The sequence below is a fragment of the Rhamphochromis longiceps genome, linkage group LG13 (genome assembly GCF_057381845.1).
Source record: "Rhamphochromis longiceps isolate RC_006_pf linkage group LG13, R_longiceps_female_GT1.1, whole genome shotgun sequence".
NCBI lineage: Eukaryota > Metazoa > Chordata > Actinopteri > Cichliformes > Cichlidae > Rhamphochromis > Rhamphochromis longiceps.
In genome coordinates this window covers 25,215,932-25,233,196 of record NC_140569.1, presented here as the reverse complement: position 1 = coordinate 25,233,196, position 17,265 = coordinate 25,215,932, and the positions used below count along the sequence as shown (strand labels likewise).

The 17,265-nt window shown below is 41.7% G+C and overlaps 4 protein-coding genes across 4 annotated transcripts; 1 reads left to right on the top strand and 3 right to left on the bottom strand.

Annotated features, from left to right (window-relative positions):
• Positions 1-714: 714 nt before the first annotated feature.
• LOC146655922 (delta-1-pyrroline-5-carboxylate synthase-like) lies at positions 715-6,077 on the bottom strand. Its single transcript, XM_085428677.1, has 17 exons — positions 5,927-6,077; positions 5,325-5,442; positions 5,043-5,194; positions 4,802-4,951; positions 4,574-4,678; positions 4,324-4,482; positions 4,093-4,183; positions 3,669-3,793; positions 3,424-3,568; positions 3,258-3,331; positions 3,028-3,127; positions 2,606-2,826; positions 2,374-2,511; positions 2,089-2,284; positions 1,880-2,001; positions 1,438-1,720; positions 715-1,351 (listed from the first exon to the last, which is right to left on the bottom strand). The coding sequence occupies exons 2-17, from the start codon at positions 5,419-5,421 to the stop codon at positions 1,170-1,172; spliced, it is 2,340 nt and encodes a 779-aa protein (XP_085284803.1). The 5' UTR covers positions 5,422-5,442; positions 5,927-6,077; the 3' UTR covers positions 715-1,169.
• A 243-nt stretch (positions 6,078-6,320) lies between these two features.
• On the top strand, positions 6,321-9,432 carry LOC146655921 (E3 ubiquitin/ISG15 ligase TRIM25). Its single transcript, XM_085428684.1, has 6 exons — positions 6,321-7,557; positions 7,676-7,771; positions 7,867-8,100; positions 8,181-8,203; positions 8,316-8,449; positions 8,537-9,432. The coding sequence occupies exons 1-6, from the start codon at positions 6,961-6,963 to the stop codon at positions 9,145-9,147; spliced, it is 1,695 nt and encodes a 564-aa protein (XP_085284810.1). The 5' UTR covers positions 6,321-6,960; the 3' UTR covers positions 9,148-9,432.
• A 571-nt stretch (positions 9,433-10,003) lies between these two features.
• LOC146655920 (factor VII-activating protease-like) lies at positions 10,004-14,093 on the bottom strand. The gene is made up of 13 exons (XM_085428676.1): positions 13,948-14,093; positions 13,535-13,709; positions 13,344-13,430; positions 13,122-13,232; positions 12,882-12,998; positions 12,661-12,771; positions 12,409-12,580; positions 12,234-12,331; positions 11,655-12,147; positions 11,419-11,561; positions 11,192-11,326; positions 10,696-10,841; positions 10,004-10,578 (listed from the first exon to the last, which is right to left on the bottom strand). The coding sequence occupies exons 1-13, from the start codon at positions 14,086-14,088 to the stop codon at positions 10,411-10,413; spliced, it is 2,097 nt and encodes a 698-aa protein (XP_085284802.1). The 5' UTR covers positions 14,089-14,093; the 3' UTR covers positions 10,004-10,410.
• Positions 14,094-15,196: 1,103 nt separating this feature from the next.
• LOC146655919 (zinc-binding protein A33-like) lies at positions 15,197-16,759 on the bottom strand. Its single transcript, XM_085428874.1, has 5 exons — positions 16,624-16,759; positions 16,299-16,532; positions 16,134-16,180; positions 15,905-16,047; positions 15,197-15,815 (listed from the first exon to the last, which is right to left on the bottom strand). Exons 2-5 carry the CDS (start codon positions 16,431-16,433, stop codon positions 15,220-15,222), a joined length of 921 nt encoding a protein of 306 aa, XP_085285000.1. The 5' UTR covers positions 16,434-16,532; positions 16,624-16,759; the 3' UTR covers positions 15,197-15,219.
• Positions 16,760-17,265: the final 506 nt, after the last annotated feature.

Here is a 17,265-nt window from a genome sequence, read left to right as displayed (position 1 = left end):
AACATAATGCATTGCAGCGCATTCTGTAGAAATGACTTTATAACTTCATATTTAAGAAGACAGAGGCAGGGGAGAGGATGAAGGCATGTTCAGAGGCCTGAACATGTTCTGAATGTACGGTTTGGAGACAGTGGCACTGGCATAAAGACAAGGGGTGAAGCTGGAGGTGGCAGATGAAAATGCTCACTTTCACTGACAAAGATAGACAGATTTACAATCCTGTCTATCAGTGACAGTTCAGGCTGAGAACTTTAGAGATAAAGTTTGGAGAAGAAGGTTAAGATGGTTTGAACATGTGCAGAGGAGGGGTAGTGGACATACTGGACAAAAGATGCTGAAGATGCAGCAGCTAGGTAACAGATAATGAGGAAGCCCACAGACTAGGTTCATGGATGTAGTGAAGCAAGACATGCAGAGAGTTGGTGTGACAGAAAAGGATGCACGGGACAGGATGAGAGGGAGGCAGATGATCAGTTGTGGTGAGTCCTAACATTAGTAATCAAAAGAAGATTATTTAAAAACTCAGTTCTATCAATTAAATAGAGTAATAACCGAAATCAGGCTATATACCAACAGCTGCTTCCCCACTCTTAAATTAAACATAGTATGGATTAAGTAAACTAAAACAAAAAATTACAAAAATAAAGACCTTCGTTGGGGGGAAAATGGGCAGATTTCTCACCAAAAGCTTTGTGACACATAAAATTCCACAAGTTATAATTAAAGAACTGTACACCATATTTATTAAATTATCTGTGCAAAGAGGAAAGACAGCAAAGTAAATCCAAAACAAGATCCTGCATAAACAAGACCAAGGGAGAGTTTGCATGTAGAAAAATAACTTAGAAAATCACCGCTGGAACAATGATTTAGTTTTATGCAATTACAAAAATGGCGTTGGAGTGAAAAGCGCTTTGTCCAGTCCTAAGTTCTGTTTTACTTTTACAGTTTTCTCTCATTTAGCCACCAGTCAATTTTCTTGGGTTTCACATGGATTCATAGGTTCACAAAACCAGGATATTGGTTGTCTGATAAAAGTTGCCTCCATTCTTCCAACCACACAACAAAATAGACCTAAACAGGATTGTGAAAGCAGCTTGTGAGTTGAAATGCTACAGGCAGACACAAACCTCTAAATAAACACGTGACTTTATGTTGTTCAGTGGTTTCTAATTGAAACTCCCCTGCGGCACAGGGATGTTTTCGTGAAGGTATTTCATGCTGCCTTGCTCAGAGAAGTCAGCCACTGTGTGTCCCTCCCCTCGAAGGACCCACTTGGTGGTCAAAAGTCCCTCCAAACCTACAGGTCCTCTGGCATGTATCCGTGCTGTACTGATACCAACCTCAGCTCCTGCAAAATAAACAAAGTAAAATTAAATACCTTGTTTTATTTTCAACATAGTGGTAGTTTAGGTTCACTTGAAGGTAAATACACACCAAGGCCAAAGCGGTAGCCATCAGCAAAGCGAGAGCTGGCGTTCCAGAATACACAGGCGCTGTCCACCTGTTGCAGAAACTGTTCGGCTGTTTCTTCATTCTCAGTAACAATGACATCAGTGTGGGAGCTGCCGTATTTGTGGATGTGGTCCACAGCTTCCTGCATGCTGTCAACCACCTCAATGCAGCATTCCAGGTCCCCATACTCTGTCCTCAGAGACTTGACCTCAGATGGGCTAAAAGTTAAATAGGATGCGAAGCGAGGACCAGCATGAATCTTTACCTGTAAGAAAGCAATAACCAATAGTTTGTTAAAGAATAAAAAACAAACAAATGTAATTTACTGTATTTATGGACGTTGGTAAAGTGTTAAATTCTCTTGCTGTTTTTCCTATTTCTGAATCTCATTCAAAGCATACACCCAAATAATCCTGTTTCTTACTTGCTCTGTTCTCAGCAAGTCAATGATCTGGTCAAACACAGGAGTACGCAGCAAATCTCTGTGAATAAGAAGAGTCTCCATGGCATTGCAGGCAGCAGGGTAGTCACATTTAGAGTCTTTGACTGGAAAGAAACACAGTTTGTACAATCATTCAAAACCAGTCAGTTTGCATTAGTGACAAATGCAATTAAATGCAATTAAAAACCTACCAACATCAAGAGCTTTGTCAATGCTGGCATCACTGTCGACGTAGACGTGACAGATGCCCTCACTGTGGCCCAAAACAGGAATGCCCTTGGCTGCCCTCTGGATTTCCCGGACCAGCTGAGATGAGCCCCTTGGAATGATCAGGTCAATCATCTTGTCCAGTCTGCACAGATCCTCAACTTCCTCACGTGTGCTCACCTACAGCACAAATTCTTTTAGTGTATCGCAACAAATAAAATACTACCAGGAAACTAAAATTATATTTCTATAATGATTTTTAGTCTTACCAGTTGAATGGCATCTGCTACACCATGAATGGAAAGGGCCTCTTGAGTGAGTTGATGTAGAATTTTGTTGGTGTTGGAAGCTTCTTTGCCACCTTTCAGGAGCAAAGCATTTCCGCTTGCAATTGCTAGTGCTGACACCTGAAGTATAGCATTTAAAATGTCACTCTTTTTGAACACATATAAAACCAAAGACTTTAAAAAAGTATTCCAGACTGCGTAGACATGGTCTGACCTGTGGCAGACAATCAGGGCGAGACTCAAAGATGACCAGCAGGACACCGATGGGGACCGTGATCTGTTCTAGTTCTAGGTTGTTGGCCACTCTAGTCCTCCTCAGCACCCGGCCGACGCTGTCCCTGGAGGAAACGGCGAGCTGACGCAGGCCAATGGCAAGACTGTTCAGCTTGGCTGTTGACAGACTCAGGCGATTGATCAGAGGCTGGGACAGACGACCTGTAAGAGTAAAGTATGAATAAAAATGCTGGCGCATCAATCAATAAAGAGAAACGTGTTGCCAAGCAGGAGTAAATGCTCTGCTACGCGATGCCACACCCAATGACTCCTACCAAAACAGACTACAATGGTATCTGAGTCACAGATCTACATTCAGGTATGGATTACGCTAATCCGTGTGCCAGCTCTCTGCCTCTGTACCTAATGTTGTTGCTAGCTCCATGTCTTTCCTGTTTGCATTAAGAATTTCTTCTCTCTTTTCTGTAAGGAGCTCAGCAAGACAGCAGATGATCTCCCCTCTCTGAAAAAACAAACACATAGATGTGATCAACACAATTCAAAATTAATTGACACTGCTGTCACTACGACGTAGAACTTATTTAATTTTGTGACCCTGTGCAACTAATTAGGATAATTTTTTCCCCCTTTACCTGTTCAGGGAGCAGGGAGGCCAGGGTTCTGCCTGCATGTCGTGCCATCTCTGTCTGCTGCTCCACAGTTGGGCCTGGTGGTGTCAATAACACCAACATCAAGCATAAATCCTCAAACCACAACAAAAAGATTCAAATGCTCTGTCTGAGTGGTTTTACCCAGTACCTGCAGGTTTCACTTCAGAGAAAAAGGTGCCAACTTTCTTCCCTTCCACAATGTCTGTGATGACGTGACCGGTGACTTTTGGATCTGTGCCATTGGCAATGATTACTGAGGTGCCACCCTGCAGTGCCCAGAGGGCTGCTTTCACCTGAGCCACACAACATGATTTAGTGTAATGCAACATTTTCATTACTGAAAGAACTCTGCCTCTTCATATAGTGAGATGAACTATTATCTGTCACACTGACCTTTGCTTCCATGCCGCCGATACCAACTCTGGATTTAGTCCCATATGTGATAGATTGTTGGTCTCCGGGATAGAATATATCAATGAGCTTGGCATCATCTGTTCCTGGCGGACTGTCGTATAAGCCTGAGGAAAAAATAAGAAAAATAAAATCACACATACATAGATATCTTCTGATTTAACAAAAACGCGAAAAAAAAACAAAAAAGTCTTCTATTAATGTATGACTACCTGGCAATCATTAATGAATAAAAGCAAAGCATCAATAACATATATGGCAGTTGCTGTAATACTATGCATAATAATGGTTCACATTTATTATACATACAAACATAAACATAATCTACACAAATAACATACTGGCCATTACTGTGATTCTTAAATGCAAATTAAAGAAAATATTATTTAAATAGTCATATCTGTACCTTGGACATCAGACAGGGCAATAAGTAGGTCTACTTTCATTTCAACAGCCAGCCGTGCAGCCAAGCTGTCGTTATCTTTGATGCTTATTACCTGAAACACAAACCGATTTTTCATTAAGCAAAAAACACCGCGCAGGTCAGTAACAAGTTCAGTTGCTACTACATTTTAAAAGCTTCCCTCTCTCACTCAGGTGCAAAGGAAACATTGCATGCAAAAACAGGTGTACCCACATTTACACCCTGTAGGTCACTGTTGGGAACAGGGGGTGGAACAACAGCATCGTTCGTGTTAATTATCGGGACGATATTCATACGCAGCAGTTCATGTAGCGTGCTGTTCAGGTTCCGGCGCTTCTGTTCATCGTGAAAGTCCAGATTGGTGACCAGAATCTAAGGAGGTGGAAAGAAATGTGAAGAAGTATGTGACATTTTAGTCAGATGCTGTAGGTATTTTATTCTATGCCAAACGTAGAGCACATACTTGTGCAGTGCAGATGCTGTATTGGGTGAACATAGCTTCGTACAGCGCCATCAGACCGCTCTGCCCAGCAGCTGCACAGGCTCTTGCTTCCAAAACTGGGACTGTCTGAAAGACAGTGAGATTTAAACAAAGTTAACAAGATTTCGAAAGAAAGAAATCAGCACACTGTTATACAGTCTACATTTACAAAATAGAGGGTCCAAGTTCCTTCTGTTAAAGCTTACTCACCATGTCTTTCAGTTGGTTCTGCCCAGAATGCAGAGCTTGTCTGACACTCTGAGACAGCAGTATCTCATGTCTCAGTCGCTGCTTCCCAAATGCCACAGCACCACTCGTAACAATCATCATCTCCCTGCCTTGATTCTGTAGCATGGCCACCTGATGGAACACAGAAACAATAACATTTAAGATCTCTTTTCTTTGGAGCAGTCATTCCTCTATAAAAGACACTTTGTATCAACATTATTACCTGCTCTACTATTGAAGCCAGTCGTCCCAGTGCCAGACCACATTCATCTCCACGCGTCACCACAGCGCTCCCAAGCTTCACTACAATGCGTTTGGCTTGCTTCAGCTCACTGCGGTGTGCAAAGGACTTCCCATGGGGTCGAGGGAGAACGACTGCGGGGAATAAAGAAAACAGTCACATTTTAACAGGCATAGGCAGCCGAGGAAGAACCAACACATATCGAAGTGATCCTGAGATTTGTGTACAAGCCTAGTATGATGAAGCACTTGGCTGATCACTTACATTTAGCCTGGGAAAAGGCTCTGATGTAGACTGGGCACACATTTGATTGCCGTGTTCTGAATGGCAGAGGAGAGCAGGAAGCCAACCTGGCAAACATGGCACTGAAAATTCAGGACCACTGTGATGAGCACAGAAAGCAATGCATGGTTAGTTTAACAATGGAATAGCATCAAATTAAATAAGCAGCTTCTGGGTAAAACAAACAGGCTTGACGCCAACGTTTTAAATAGATATGTGGAGTTTTGCTGTCGCTTGAAAGCTCTGCATCATGTGTCTTCTTCTTATCAGTGTTATGCGATATTTGGACTTGACACACTGACCCATTAAAGATTGTTTTGCACCAAGTTAGCTTAGAAAAATACCAGCAATAATAGGCAGGGCAATAGACTGGGCGCTTTTCACTTGTTTAACCTGTAATACATATGAACGAACTGCAGTTTGCATGGTAGTTTATCAGACTATAGCAGCTACGTGTCGAGTACTTCTGTCAAAACATACCTAGGTTAGCTAACGTTAGCTAGCTTTAGCTGTTGTGAGCTGCCTAACTTGCCTCGGTTTTCGACAGAACAGGCGGAAGAGATTTTTTATAAAAGACTCCTTACCCAGCGAGATGGAGACCTGGAAAGCCAACCACAGCTACACTTGTAAGTGAACGGCGAAATGAAGACACGTATTCAGTGAGAATCGCAGCGCTTCACTGCCACATCCACAGCCCACGTTGTGTGGGAAGTGCCGTAATGCTATTCACGAACGACGTGCACATAAAATATCGTGGGGGGGGGACGACGACGACGACATAAGACGTTGGCTTACGCAAGAAAGTTTTAACGTACGCATGAATTTTATTTTATTTTTTTGTGAGTGAGCACGGGTTGCACAAGTACAGAGACGTCGAGTGACAGTACTACACACTTAACGCTGAAACGAAGATTGGGTTGTGCAAATAGTGCAGAACAGTTTTATCAGCATGCACCGTCTATATCACAGAGAATGCAGACTTTTGCAATATGTATTATGCTATTATTGTTATTTATAATTACAAGTGATAGGCATATTTTAAAAAGTAATGTCGTTTCTTCTAGGGGCAATATAACATCGCAATAACATATTTTTTAAATGGGAAATATTTTGTAATGTAATTCTGACAACAACAAGCGTGACTGTAAACAACTAATATCGCTTTTTTCAAGTTTTCGAAATTATATCTTTACAAAATAAAACAAGCTTCGCTTAAGTACTCACGTGACTTCCTGGCTCTTTTTACACCCGGAAGAGCAAGCGTCCTATGAGATCTCAAGTTGAGATTACTTTATCACACACCTGTGCTCAAACGAAAGAAATTTCACACTAAATTGATTCCCTTTTCCTGTCATTTTTTTTATTAAATGACCCTGCATTTTGGACTGTTGACTTGTATTTTAATCAATTTCTTTGAAACTGTGCCATTAATTTGTGTGTCAACCATTTGAACCTGCTAGTGAAGCAAAAAACCAAAACAAACAGTCTTCAGTAATGTGACACTAAAGCCACGTGAGTGGCGTTTGTGCATGCCAGGACAGACCTGTGAAACATTAATGAGCAGGACAGTCAGAAGCACAGTGCACACTGAGCCACCATAACACCTGTACACAGAGCTATGGGGACCATGGAGGAAACTTTGAAGTGTCCTGTGTGCCAGGATTTCTTCATTGATCCTGTGACGCTGCAGTGCGGGCATGACTTCTGCCTCACCTGTATACAGGCTGTCTGGGAAACCGATGTGTCTGATGAGGGGCCTTTCTTCTGCCCGGAGTGTCAGATATTTCTCCCCTCTGACCTCACTCTGAAGATAAATGCAGACCTTCAGACCAAAGTAAAGGACTTCACCACTAAGACGCTGTCAGCAGCAGAGCGACAAGCAGCAGCTTCAACTAGTGAAACTAAATCATCATCAACTATTTGCTGTGACCACTGCATAGAGATGCCATCAGTAGCCATAAGAACATGCCTGACTTGCGATGCCTCGCTGTGCCAGGCTCACGCCCTGCTCCACCAACAGAGGTCTGCTCTAAGGGAGCACACAGTGGTGGAGGTGACCAGCGATCCACTGTCTCTGAAGTGCAGGGAGCACCGCGATGAGCTTAAGCTCTTTTGTATGGAGGAAAAGGTACCTGTGTGCTGTTTGTGTGTCCTGGTTGGCACGCACAAACATCACAAAGCCTCTCAACTGCATGAAGCCAAAGCAGACTTTAAGGTGATTATTATAATCTCTTTTCATTACTTGTGAGGAATATTTATCTATTTTCTTCCTGTTGTTTTTTGTTTGTTTGGTTGGTTGTTTTACCAGAGGCATGTTGTATTTCTGTCTCTAGAGTATGCTTGAGACCACAATGAACCAGCTACTAAAGAGGAGAAGTGAAGCTGAACATGCCATCAAAGACCTGGAGTCACTGTATACACAAACAGTGGTACAACCAATACAGAAATCACACTCTTAAATTGCTTAACTTTTTAAATTGATGGAAGCCATTCTTGTTTGTCTAACAATGCATTTAACTCATAGACCTCTGCTGCAGAGTTTAGAGAGAGAATCTCAGACAAGTACAGCAGAATCCACGTCGTGCTGAATGGCGATGAGCGTCTAATGATGCAGATTATAGACGCAGAGGAGACATGCATGACAGAGTGGCTGGAGGCCCAGAGGAGCATTGTAGAGGCTCAGATCAAAGAGATAGATGCATTCAGAGCCTCCAGCAAATCACTTCTCCAGGAAACCAATGATCTGCGGTTTCTGCAGGTAGGGTTTACATGATCACTTACCGTGACCAGAAGTGTAGCACAAATATAGCTCAAATGTTTCCTGTTGTTTTCAAACAGCAAATCACATCACAGAATCTTTGGTGAGTATATTGCTGAGTCCAGTTTGTAACCTGAAATTGCCCATGCTTTACGCTGCTCCATATAATTAGTCACTGAGCCTTCCTGTGGTATGATTTTTATTTTTATTTGCAGTGATCCCTTGGAATTTGCTCCAATCCGAGAAGTAAACAGAGACCTCTGTGACCCTGAGAAGCTGAGAACAGTAGAGAGGCTGGTGGATGAACTCTCGGTCGCTCTGTCCCAACATTTTCCACGAATGTGGTCATGTTAGTAAAGCTTTTTTCCTTTGACATTCTAAATCCAACTCTCATTATCATTATAACTGTGTACTAAGTAAATATTTGTATTTGCAGACTTAAGTTCTCCTCTTCTAGACTTCAAAACAGCTCATCCAAAGCTGGAGTTATCCCAAGACAGAAAACAAGTGTACTGGAGACGCCAACCTTTCGGTGAAGGACAGAGCCCTCAGCCATATGACTCACAGTATAGCGTCCTTGCTCAGGAGAGTTTTACAGGTGGCCAGCATTACTGGGAAGTCATTGTCCAAGACAAGCCCTTCTGGATGATAGGTGTGACCACGGGGTCAGTCGATAAAAAAGCCAGTTTAAGCCAGAGTTCTTCCAGTCTGGGTGTAAATAACACATCTTGGTGCATCTACCATGGAGACGGACAGTACCTGGCGTGCCATGATACTCAGGAAAAGCAGCTGTCAGTTGGAAAGAGAGTCAGAAAGCTAGGCATACTTGCAAACCTCCAGAAGGGGGAGCTGTCATTCTATGATGCCGACGCTATGAGGCTGCTTCACTCCTTCTGTGTGCAGTGCACAGAACCTCTCTATCCCATTTTTAACCCATGCATTGATATGAACGGAGTCAACACACAGCCTCTTACCTTGTTTTGGATAAAGGACCCCTGGGATTGGCATACACGTGAGGAGAAAAGTGAACTCACAGGAACCATTTAACTGCCTCTGTGGGATGCAGAGTCACTGATCAAATAATTATTTTAAGTGTAATTTTCCATTTGTGCTCACATAAAATTACATTGTGAAAATGTCCAGCGTGCTGTACAAATCTAGGTTGTCAAAAATATTGACTACCACCAAGTTTCCGTGATTGGCTTTGACTCTGGTAAAGCTACAACGGCTTTTAACGAATATACCTACCTCTAACGTCTTGCTAAAATTAGGTTATATAATAATATATGAGAAGACACATCTGCAGACATATCCGTGACTTTATAATGTCAAGACTAAAGTTATGTAATCATTGCAGCATTGCCGTTTCTGCAGTTGACATGTACGCTAAATATTTCATTAAGTGGTATCAGGTTCAAACAGTGCATTTGCTCTGTGGCAAAGTCGATCTCTTTCTGCAGCTTAGCAGCTCTCATGTGTGCCTTGATGCAGTTCATAAAGTAAATGACCCGTGTGTAAACTGCTCATCAGACCATGGAGGACATGCATGCCTTTAGTCTCACATGTCAATGGCCCTACAGAGTTGTTGCCCTGCAGCAGACAATACACTGAGGTCAAATAACACGAACAGTAACGCTATATGTCTAGAAAAGATTAAGACACTTAACAATCTGATTTACACAATTCTTTGTGCATCACGCTTTTGCTCATTGTAAATAAATAAATACCTTTCTGCAGAAGAAGAAGAAGTCTGAAAGTTCACATTCAACACAATTAGAAAATATAACTCTCTCTTTTTTTGTAAACAATAACATTATGCACCCATCACAGGGTTTTGAAAGTTCAGCCACCCTAGGGCTTGGTGAGGACATACAGGAACAACACAGCACATCAGAAAGAAGAAGCATTTATTTGCATCATGTAATAATTCTGCCACAACTTTAGGACATTTTCAGTTCAGTGATGCAACTTGCCCCATTTTCCAGAGGAAACATGGTATAGCTACTTATATTGTGAGATTTTCTTTTCCATTCTTTGTTTCACACATATACAGCCACTCAAACACACTGTGCTTAATTAAAAAAGTAATTCAAGCCTTTGGGTTTTTTCCATGCATGCATCATTTATGTTATAACAGCGGATTTCAGATTTTTCCATCTTTTATGTGTAACTGATAAGACAATCCAGCTAATATCCAGTACATTTATGAATAGTTTGAATAATCATATAATTTGATTACATTTTAGGAAAAGCGTACAGTGTGTAGTGGTTGGAGATCTGGCGGGCATATTAGTGAGAAACAAAGGTTGCTCAAGGAATTGCTCCTTCAGTATTTGCCTTGATCCAGTCCAGGAAATGAGTGACCCGTGTGTAGACCCCAGGCTTGTTCTTCTTCCCACACTGGTCTCCCCAACTCACCACTCCATAAACAACATTAGCGTTGTTCTGCATGCACGTCAATGGTCCTCCAGAGTCCCCCTGAAACAAAATTGTACAGCTGACTATATGCTACTACTGGAACTAATGTAATAACTTTCTGTAGATGCGTTAGTAATATACACGTTATAACAGCATCAAACCATCAAATGTCCTAACCTGGCAGGAATCCACCCCTCCCTCCAGGTAGCCAGCACAGAACATGGAATTGTCCAGCATGTTCCCATAAACAGAACGATCAGAGCACTTTTCCTGGTTGATCAGCAGGACATTGGCCTCCAGCAGGTGGCTGGAACCATAATCAGCTGCAAAGATAATGCAGAAATATATTAGGGGGTAACCCTTGTTTCTTTTTTTCATATTTCATGCCCACTTCCAGAACAAAATGAGTGAATGTTCATCAAAAGTTACTGAAGGTGATCTCTGCCTGTAAAGCTAGCTTCGGATACCACTGGAAAAACCCAGAACCCGTTGTAATGGTCGTCTGACCACATCTGCATTGATATATTGAGGTGTCAAAACTTGTCATTAAGGAGAGGTCATCAAATGTTGGAAAAGAGTTCAAGCTTCATTTAAAATAGAAAATGTCAAGTGTTTATCAAATAAGCCAAATTATGTACATGAAAAATGGCAACCTTTTTGTAACCTTACGTACATTGCTCAGTAGCACCCCATCCAGAGATTTTGCACTCCGTCCCATCAGGCAGTGGCGCATTTGGTAGACAGGCTGTTTTCACAAACTGGGTCTCATTGGCACAAAAACCAGGAGTCCCACTCAGCTTCAACAAGCCTTTAGGAATACATGTGAGATATAAATGTCACAACAAACTCAAAGAAAGAACATCTGAACAAAATGACAGAGACATTTGAGACAAGTATCACCTATATCATTGTAAACAGCTTCATTGGTCACCCTGTAGTTTGGATTTTTAATAGTCCTTTCGACAGGTATGGTCTGAGTTCCGGGGTCTGGCTTACTCACTGAGAGACTTCCAGCCAGCACCTGCATGTCCTTGTTTGGTTCACTGTGCAAATAAAAAACAAAAGGGTTCAGTCAATATTTCATTGTCTTACTTGTAATCTACCATTAATCTGGTTCTTCAACCTTGCAGCCTTACATGCAGTGTGCAGCTGTCAGCACCCAGCAACTTGCGATGAGAATTCCTCCACAGACCTGTCTGAATGGCTGAGCGGAGCCCGTTGGCTTCACTTGCACAGAAACCTGCCAGGGTATAGCTCCTGGACTGACTTTCAGACCCCCAAAGATTCGGGTAAGAGCCTTTTTTGGCTGAGGTATGCCACAGGTGGCAAACTGTTTTGGTCCAGTAGTCGGAGGGAGAGGTGTCGCAGAAGGGCGGATGGGCTTCCCAGTTGATGGTATGGCAGTCGCTGGCAGCTTACCAGTAGGTTCTGGCTGCGGTGGTTCAGGCTGTGTCGGTTCTGGCTGCGGTGGTTCAGGCTGTGTCGGTTCTGGCTGCGGTGGTTTAGGCTGTGTTGGTTCTGGCTGCGGTGGTTTAGGCTGTGTCGGTTTAGGCTGTGTCGGTTTAGGCTGTGTCGGTTCTGGCTGCGGTGGTTTAGGCTGTGTAGGAGCAACCTCAGTCGGCGGCCCATCTGAAAACACAGATCCAAGAAGATGGCACAGATGTTTTGCTGGCAACACTCAAGATCAAAATGTTGCCCATCACTTTAAAACTCACGTGTCGATACAGGACATTTTGGCACATCACAGTAGTCCCACAATAACCTGTGGCCTCTTCTGAAAAAGCACCAGGGCTTTGGCTCTCCGTCAGGGTTCCTGAATCAGAAAACGTCACTGAGACAGACCTCTTATAGGTGTTTTCTGCACATTGTATAAATGGAGTTACTTCTGACCTGCAGAAGTTGTGAGGGCCAAGGCCGTCTTTGTCCTCAAAGGAGGTGAAGGGATTAACACCCGATGCCAGGATGAAGTGGGAGTTCCAGTAGAGGCACTCATCACCATCATCCGTCTCGCTCACATTGCCACGATATGACTCTCCATCGTCCACATAGCAGTCGTTTGGACCTGAGAAATGTAAATTACTCAGTGAGTAAATGAATTATGATAAATATATATGAAGAAAAACTGTAGAATGAATTATTTACCAACATGGCAGAAATGTCCTCCGAACCCTTCGGGGCAATGGCAGTCAAAGTCATTTTCATCTCTGACGCATGTGCCACCATTTTTACATGGATTAGGATTACAAACTGAAACTTTGGAGAACAATAAAACAAAATTTAGGCTGTTGTTCAGTAACTGCTAAAATCCTCACCAAACAGGAATTTGGGCTTTTTAAAATATATATATAAATATATCAACATACTAGTTTTGCAGTCTGGAGGCTGAAAGGGTCGCTTGCATTTGCACTCATAGTGCGGAGGAGTTGAAGTCAGTACACATTCGCCATACCCGCATTGACCTCTTTTACAAATTCTTGGACCTTAGAGAATAACACCATTAGGATATTTTTAATAACATTAATTCAGTTTGTTTTTTTACACTTTGCATACATATATATGCAATTTGACAAAAGAATGGAGAGAAGGGATTTTTTTCTTCACACCTCTCTCGCATTTTTTTCCCTGGTAAGGTTTGGGACAGTCACATTTGAACTTTCTCTTGCCTTTCTCCTTACACACACCATTGTTAAGGCAAGGATTTGGGGTGCACTGGCCTGAGAAATAAAAAATGACAACACACCGTAATGTCAAAATTAAACCTTTCCTCTGTAGCATTAGAAGAAAACATGCCACAGATTTGCACGAGACGTTTGTTAGTATCTTACCGTCTAGGTCCAGAAACTTATCAAACCAGTCTGAATGACCATTTTCATCATCCTCATCATCCTCATCCACGACCTTAAAGACGACATCTAGAACAATACTTTCCTTTAGATTTACAGTTTTAATTCTTTAAATACTACATTTCAAACCATTTTCTATATATGTTACAAAAGCAACATAAAGGAGTACTAACCCTCAATTATATCTTTAAACCTTCCTTTTGGTCTCTTTTTCTCATGTTTCCCATGTCTTTCAGGCTGTGCAGAGTCCCGATGTCTGTCTTGTCTTTCAGGACTTGAAGACTCTGGATGTCTGCCATGTCTTCCAGGATGCGAAGAGTCCCGATGTTTGTCGTGTTTATGTTTCAACTACATTTTTTAAGGAATTGCAGATGACAGCATAACATAAGAGCACGTACACATCCAAATAACTATCTCTATCACGCTATATATTCATGTCTATCTGTCTATCTAGCTATATATGTGGCTAAAGCTATTGACTTAACCTTTTTAAACAGAAACATGATCTATTGTGTTTTTTGACAGAAAATGCCACAATGTAAATAACATACAATGCATGTGATTATTAAATTCAGTTAATACATACTTCAGCAGGTATGAAGAGCACCGCTAAGAAGAGACAAAGGAAGAGGAGTTTCAGGTTCATGATGGCAGTTGACCAGAAGACATGTAGGAGAGTAACATGAGAGTGAGCTGACTGGGGGAGCCCTCGCACTTTTCCAAACATTTGGTAAGTACACTAACCTTTGAGTTAGCCCTTTCTTTCTGTCTTTTTTTTTCTTTTTTTGTTTTTTTTGTCTGGCATCCATCCGTGTTGCTGAGTCAGTTGTATTGATTATAACTGAGCTCTTAGATAGTTACCTTTATGGTCCTACGTAATAGGAAAAATTCAGCTGAGTTTACCAATCGCTTGTGAAAAACACATTTAAAATCAAAAGATATCTTCCCCCAAATGCTGACTTCAAGTTACTATATCTACATGAATGTTTTCCATGTAGTTTTGGTTACATAATTACAGTGTAAAACATTACATTTCAGGAAATGTGGTCAAATAAATTTACTTGATTGGTATACATTCATGTTTATACCAAGCATATTTTTCTTAATGATTAATTGTTTAAATAAATGAACATTTAAAATTTATACATTTCAGCTGCATTAAAAAAATGTCTTAATGTTTATTAAGGGCAAAAAATCTTCTTTTTTTTAGTCTAATGGAGCATAATAACTGCGTCTGCCAGCCTGAACCAATTCCTCACATCAAAAAATGTTAAGTGAAATAAAAGATAATCTGCCAAGTATGCCCAGGTGCAGAGAGCATGTTTGCTTAGGACTGACTGTTTGTTTGAATGTAGACTTTGGATCCACACATAGGTTCATATCAGGATAAATACCAGTGTGCTTTTACTAAAATCACAATTCGCTGAAATAGCTGGCAAATCCAGCTGATCCATAATGTGTTAGCAATGCTGAGGACTTTTCCCTGCTACATGAAAACCTCATGCGATACCCAAACAGTTACTAAACAGATTAGTACCTGATATATTTTCTTAGACTTTCACAAAGAATGATGCTCTTGCTTTAGTAACACCCTGGTTTTAATTTGAAAGTCTCAAGGTCTAAGTGATGGACATGCATGATTCCCACAGCTTTAACTGTAACAACCGTAACAGCATCACACTGAAATATTATTGTGAGCACAGAAAGCATTACACAGCCTGAGCATTAACACTGTCAGAATGTTGCAAAAGCTCACAGAGTCGCTTCAAACTTCATAATCTCTTTATTTTAAAAAGTCGTTAGTTACAGCTTTAATATTTTTGCCTTATTGTGGAGTAGCAGCTTAAAAAGTAACTGTTCAACAGCTCTTCTGTGAAGTAAACCGGAGATCCCTGTTGGCAGATGAAGGGTTACAGATAACAATAGGTTTTGCATTGTTGCCATTGTGGTCATGACCAGGGCAGACAGCTAAGTAGAGGCAGTCTGAGAAGGTCCCCGTGCAGAAGGCAAACAGTGGTGTCATTTTGTCCGCCTCGAGAAACATCACCAGCCCTGCAGGAAAACTACACAAAACACCAATCTGGCAGAAACGCTTCGTGAAAGGCAGCTGATGCGGAACGCCTCCATGCCAGGCCGTATACTCGCCATCAAAAAACTCCACACACCAGGACTCAGGCCCGCGGCCGAGCCAGCAGTCCTCAGTTGTGCCCTTCCGAGGAATGTTGGGGTAGGTGACACCGAGCTCCCAGTAAGTCTTCCCAGTTACATCGATTTCCCAGTAATGGCGACCAAAGCTGAAGCCCTGCAAACTGATGACATTGAGGGTAGTGTCAAAGCGTCCAGGTAAGTCAGGAAGTTGCTGCCAGGTGTCCGTATATGTGGCACTATCGCCTTGGGGAGAGATGATCAGCTTTGGGTGGGCGGTTTCCGGATCCAGGCACACCTCGCTGGAATCTGGAGATATTTTACATTTTGGAATTTAACAATGTTTTAATTGAATGTTTGATTGTAATCATAAATAATATAAAAATATGTAAACTGACAGCTCTTGATGAGTTTCTTGATCATCGGGGTCTGGGAGCAGACAAGCAGGAGCATGTTATTAGTGAGGCTGATGATCTGCTCAGCTTTAGCTTCATCCAGGCTCACACTGCTTGGGTCTGTTTGGTTTAGCAGATCAATCACTCTAGTGGAGGCACACAGTAAGTAAGTAAGTTGGTACATACAATAATGAAGCTTATTTCTATGATAGATTATAATTAATTTCCCTACCTGTCTGCTGTTTCCATGTCTTCCTGTTCAGGGTATGAAAAGAACGACTGGGGGAAAAAGTAAAAAATAATCTCGATTATTTTTATTTTATCAGATTTATATTTTTGTTAAGACAGGAAACACATAACATTTCCAGTTATATCTGGCTATTGTCAACTTTTTCACCATTGTATCAGGCTCTGTGTCCGTTTGGTCCAGTGCCAGAGTGAGTCTAGCCAGGTCCTGCTCTATCTCCTGGATCAGAGAACAGTTCCTCTCCATGAGCTCATCCAAGGCAGAGACAGCAGCCCGCTCTTCCATCTCCAGGTGGGACAGGGTAATCCTCAGGTCCTCATCCAGGACAGCTTGGATTTCTTGATATTTCTGAATGATACTCTTCCTTATCACTGAGGACTTTTTCTGAGTCGGGCATAAATATTTAGAAGTTAATTGCAGCCCTGTCACGAGTAATTATTTCACCTCTCTGTTCTGTGAACGGAACGAAACTCACTGTGATTTCTGACTGTCGTGCCGCGAGTTTCCTCAGCCTATATTTGACTGCTTCTCTCTGCTTCTTTAGACACTCTTGGTGCTTTACCAGTGTCTCCTAAAGAAAGGGTTTCACACATATTGAGAAAACCTCAGTTGAAGCTAACAAAGTGGATCTGGCAGTGAAGTGCAGCTGCAAAAGCAGAAGCTCATTATGATGCAATGATAACGGCAACAAAGCAATGACCGACAGGAAAATACTTCTATCAGCCATGATAGCCTTGTTTCAGACTTGTTATATCATTGTATGAAAGGGTTAGGATTACGAACTTTTACAATATGCTGATGACTTACTTTTATACTTATCATGTGCTTTGGCAAACCTTTGTTATAGTTTTACCATCACAATGTTTCTCACACATACCGTACCTTCACACAGTGGGTTCATTGCTTCTTTTTCTTGGATGAATTAGAGAAAATGAAGTTCTCTGCAAGGTCCAAGAAATTGTTACCATTATTAGCACCATTACTTGTTTAAAGAATTGAACTACTTTTCCTTTTTTTCTTTTCTTTTAGCTCTTTTCTGTCACTCCTGCATGGATGATTTCAGGTATGTTAAATTTGTATAGTAGCTTCTTGTTTCAGTTTTCTCCCAGTCGTCACT

Coding starts and splice junctions, on each gene's coding strand:
- LOC146655922 (XM_085428677.1), bottom strand. CDS start 5,421: ATGTTTGCCAGGTTGGCTTCCTGCTCTCCTCTGCCATTCAGAACACGG. Junction 5,195..5,324: donor AGCCTTTTCCCAGGCTAAAT/GTAAGTGATCAG, acceptor TATTCCCCGCAG/TCGTTCTCCCTCGACCCCAT. Junction 4,952..5,042: donor TGGCTTCAATAGTAGAGCAG/GTAATAATGTTG, acceptor GTGTTCCATCAG/GTGGCCATGCTACAGAATCA.
- LOC146655921 (XM_085428684.1), top strand. CDS start 6,961: ATGGGGACCATGGAGGAAACTTTGAAGTGTCCTGTGTGCCAGGATTTC. Junction 7,558..7,675: donor AAGCCAAAGCAGACTTTAAG/GTGATTATTATA, acceptor TTCTGTCTCTAG/AGTATGCTTGAGACCACAAT. Junction 7,772..7,866: donor CACTGTATACACAAACAGTG/GTACAACCAATA, acceptor TTTAACTCATAG/ACCTCTGCTGCAGAGTTTAG.
- LOC146655920 (XM_085428676.1), bottom strand. CDS start 14,088: ATGTTTGGAAAAGTGCGAGGGCTCCCCCAGTCAGCTCACTCTCATGTT. Junction 12,772..12,881: donor GCCTCCAGACTGCAAAACTA/GTATGTTGATAT, acceptor TGTTCTCCAAAG/TTTCAGTTTGTAATCCTAAT. Junction 12,332..12,408: donor GGCCCTCACAACTTCTGCAG/GTCAGAAGTAAC, acceptor TTTCTGATTCAG/GAACCCTGACGGAGAGCCAA.
- LOC146655919 (XM_085428874.1), bottom strand. CDS start 16,433: ATGGAAGAGCGGGCTGCTGTCTCTGCCTTGGATGAGCTCATGGAGAGG. Junction 16,181..16,298: donor ACACAGAGCCTGATACAATG/GTGAAAAAGTTG, acceptor TTTTTCCCCCAG/TCGTTCTTTTCATACCCTGA. Junction 16,048..16,133: donor GACATGGAAACAGCAGACAG/GTAGGGAAATTA, acceptor TGCCTCCACTAG/AGTGATTGATCTGCTAAACC.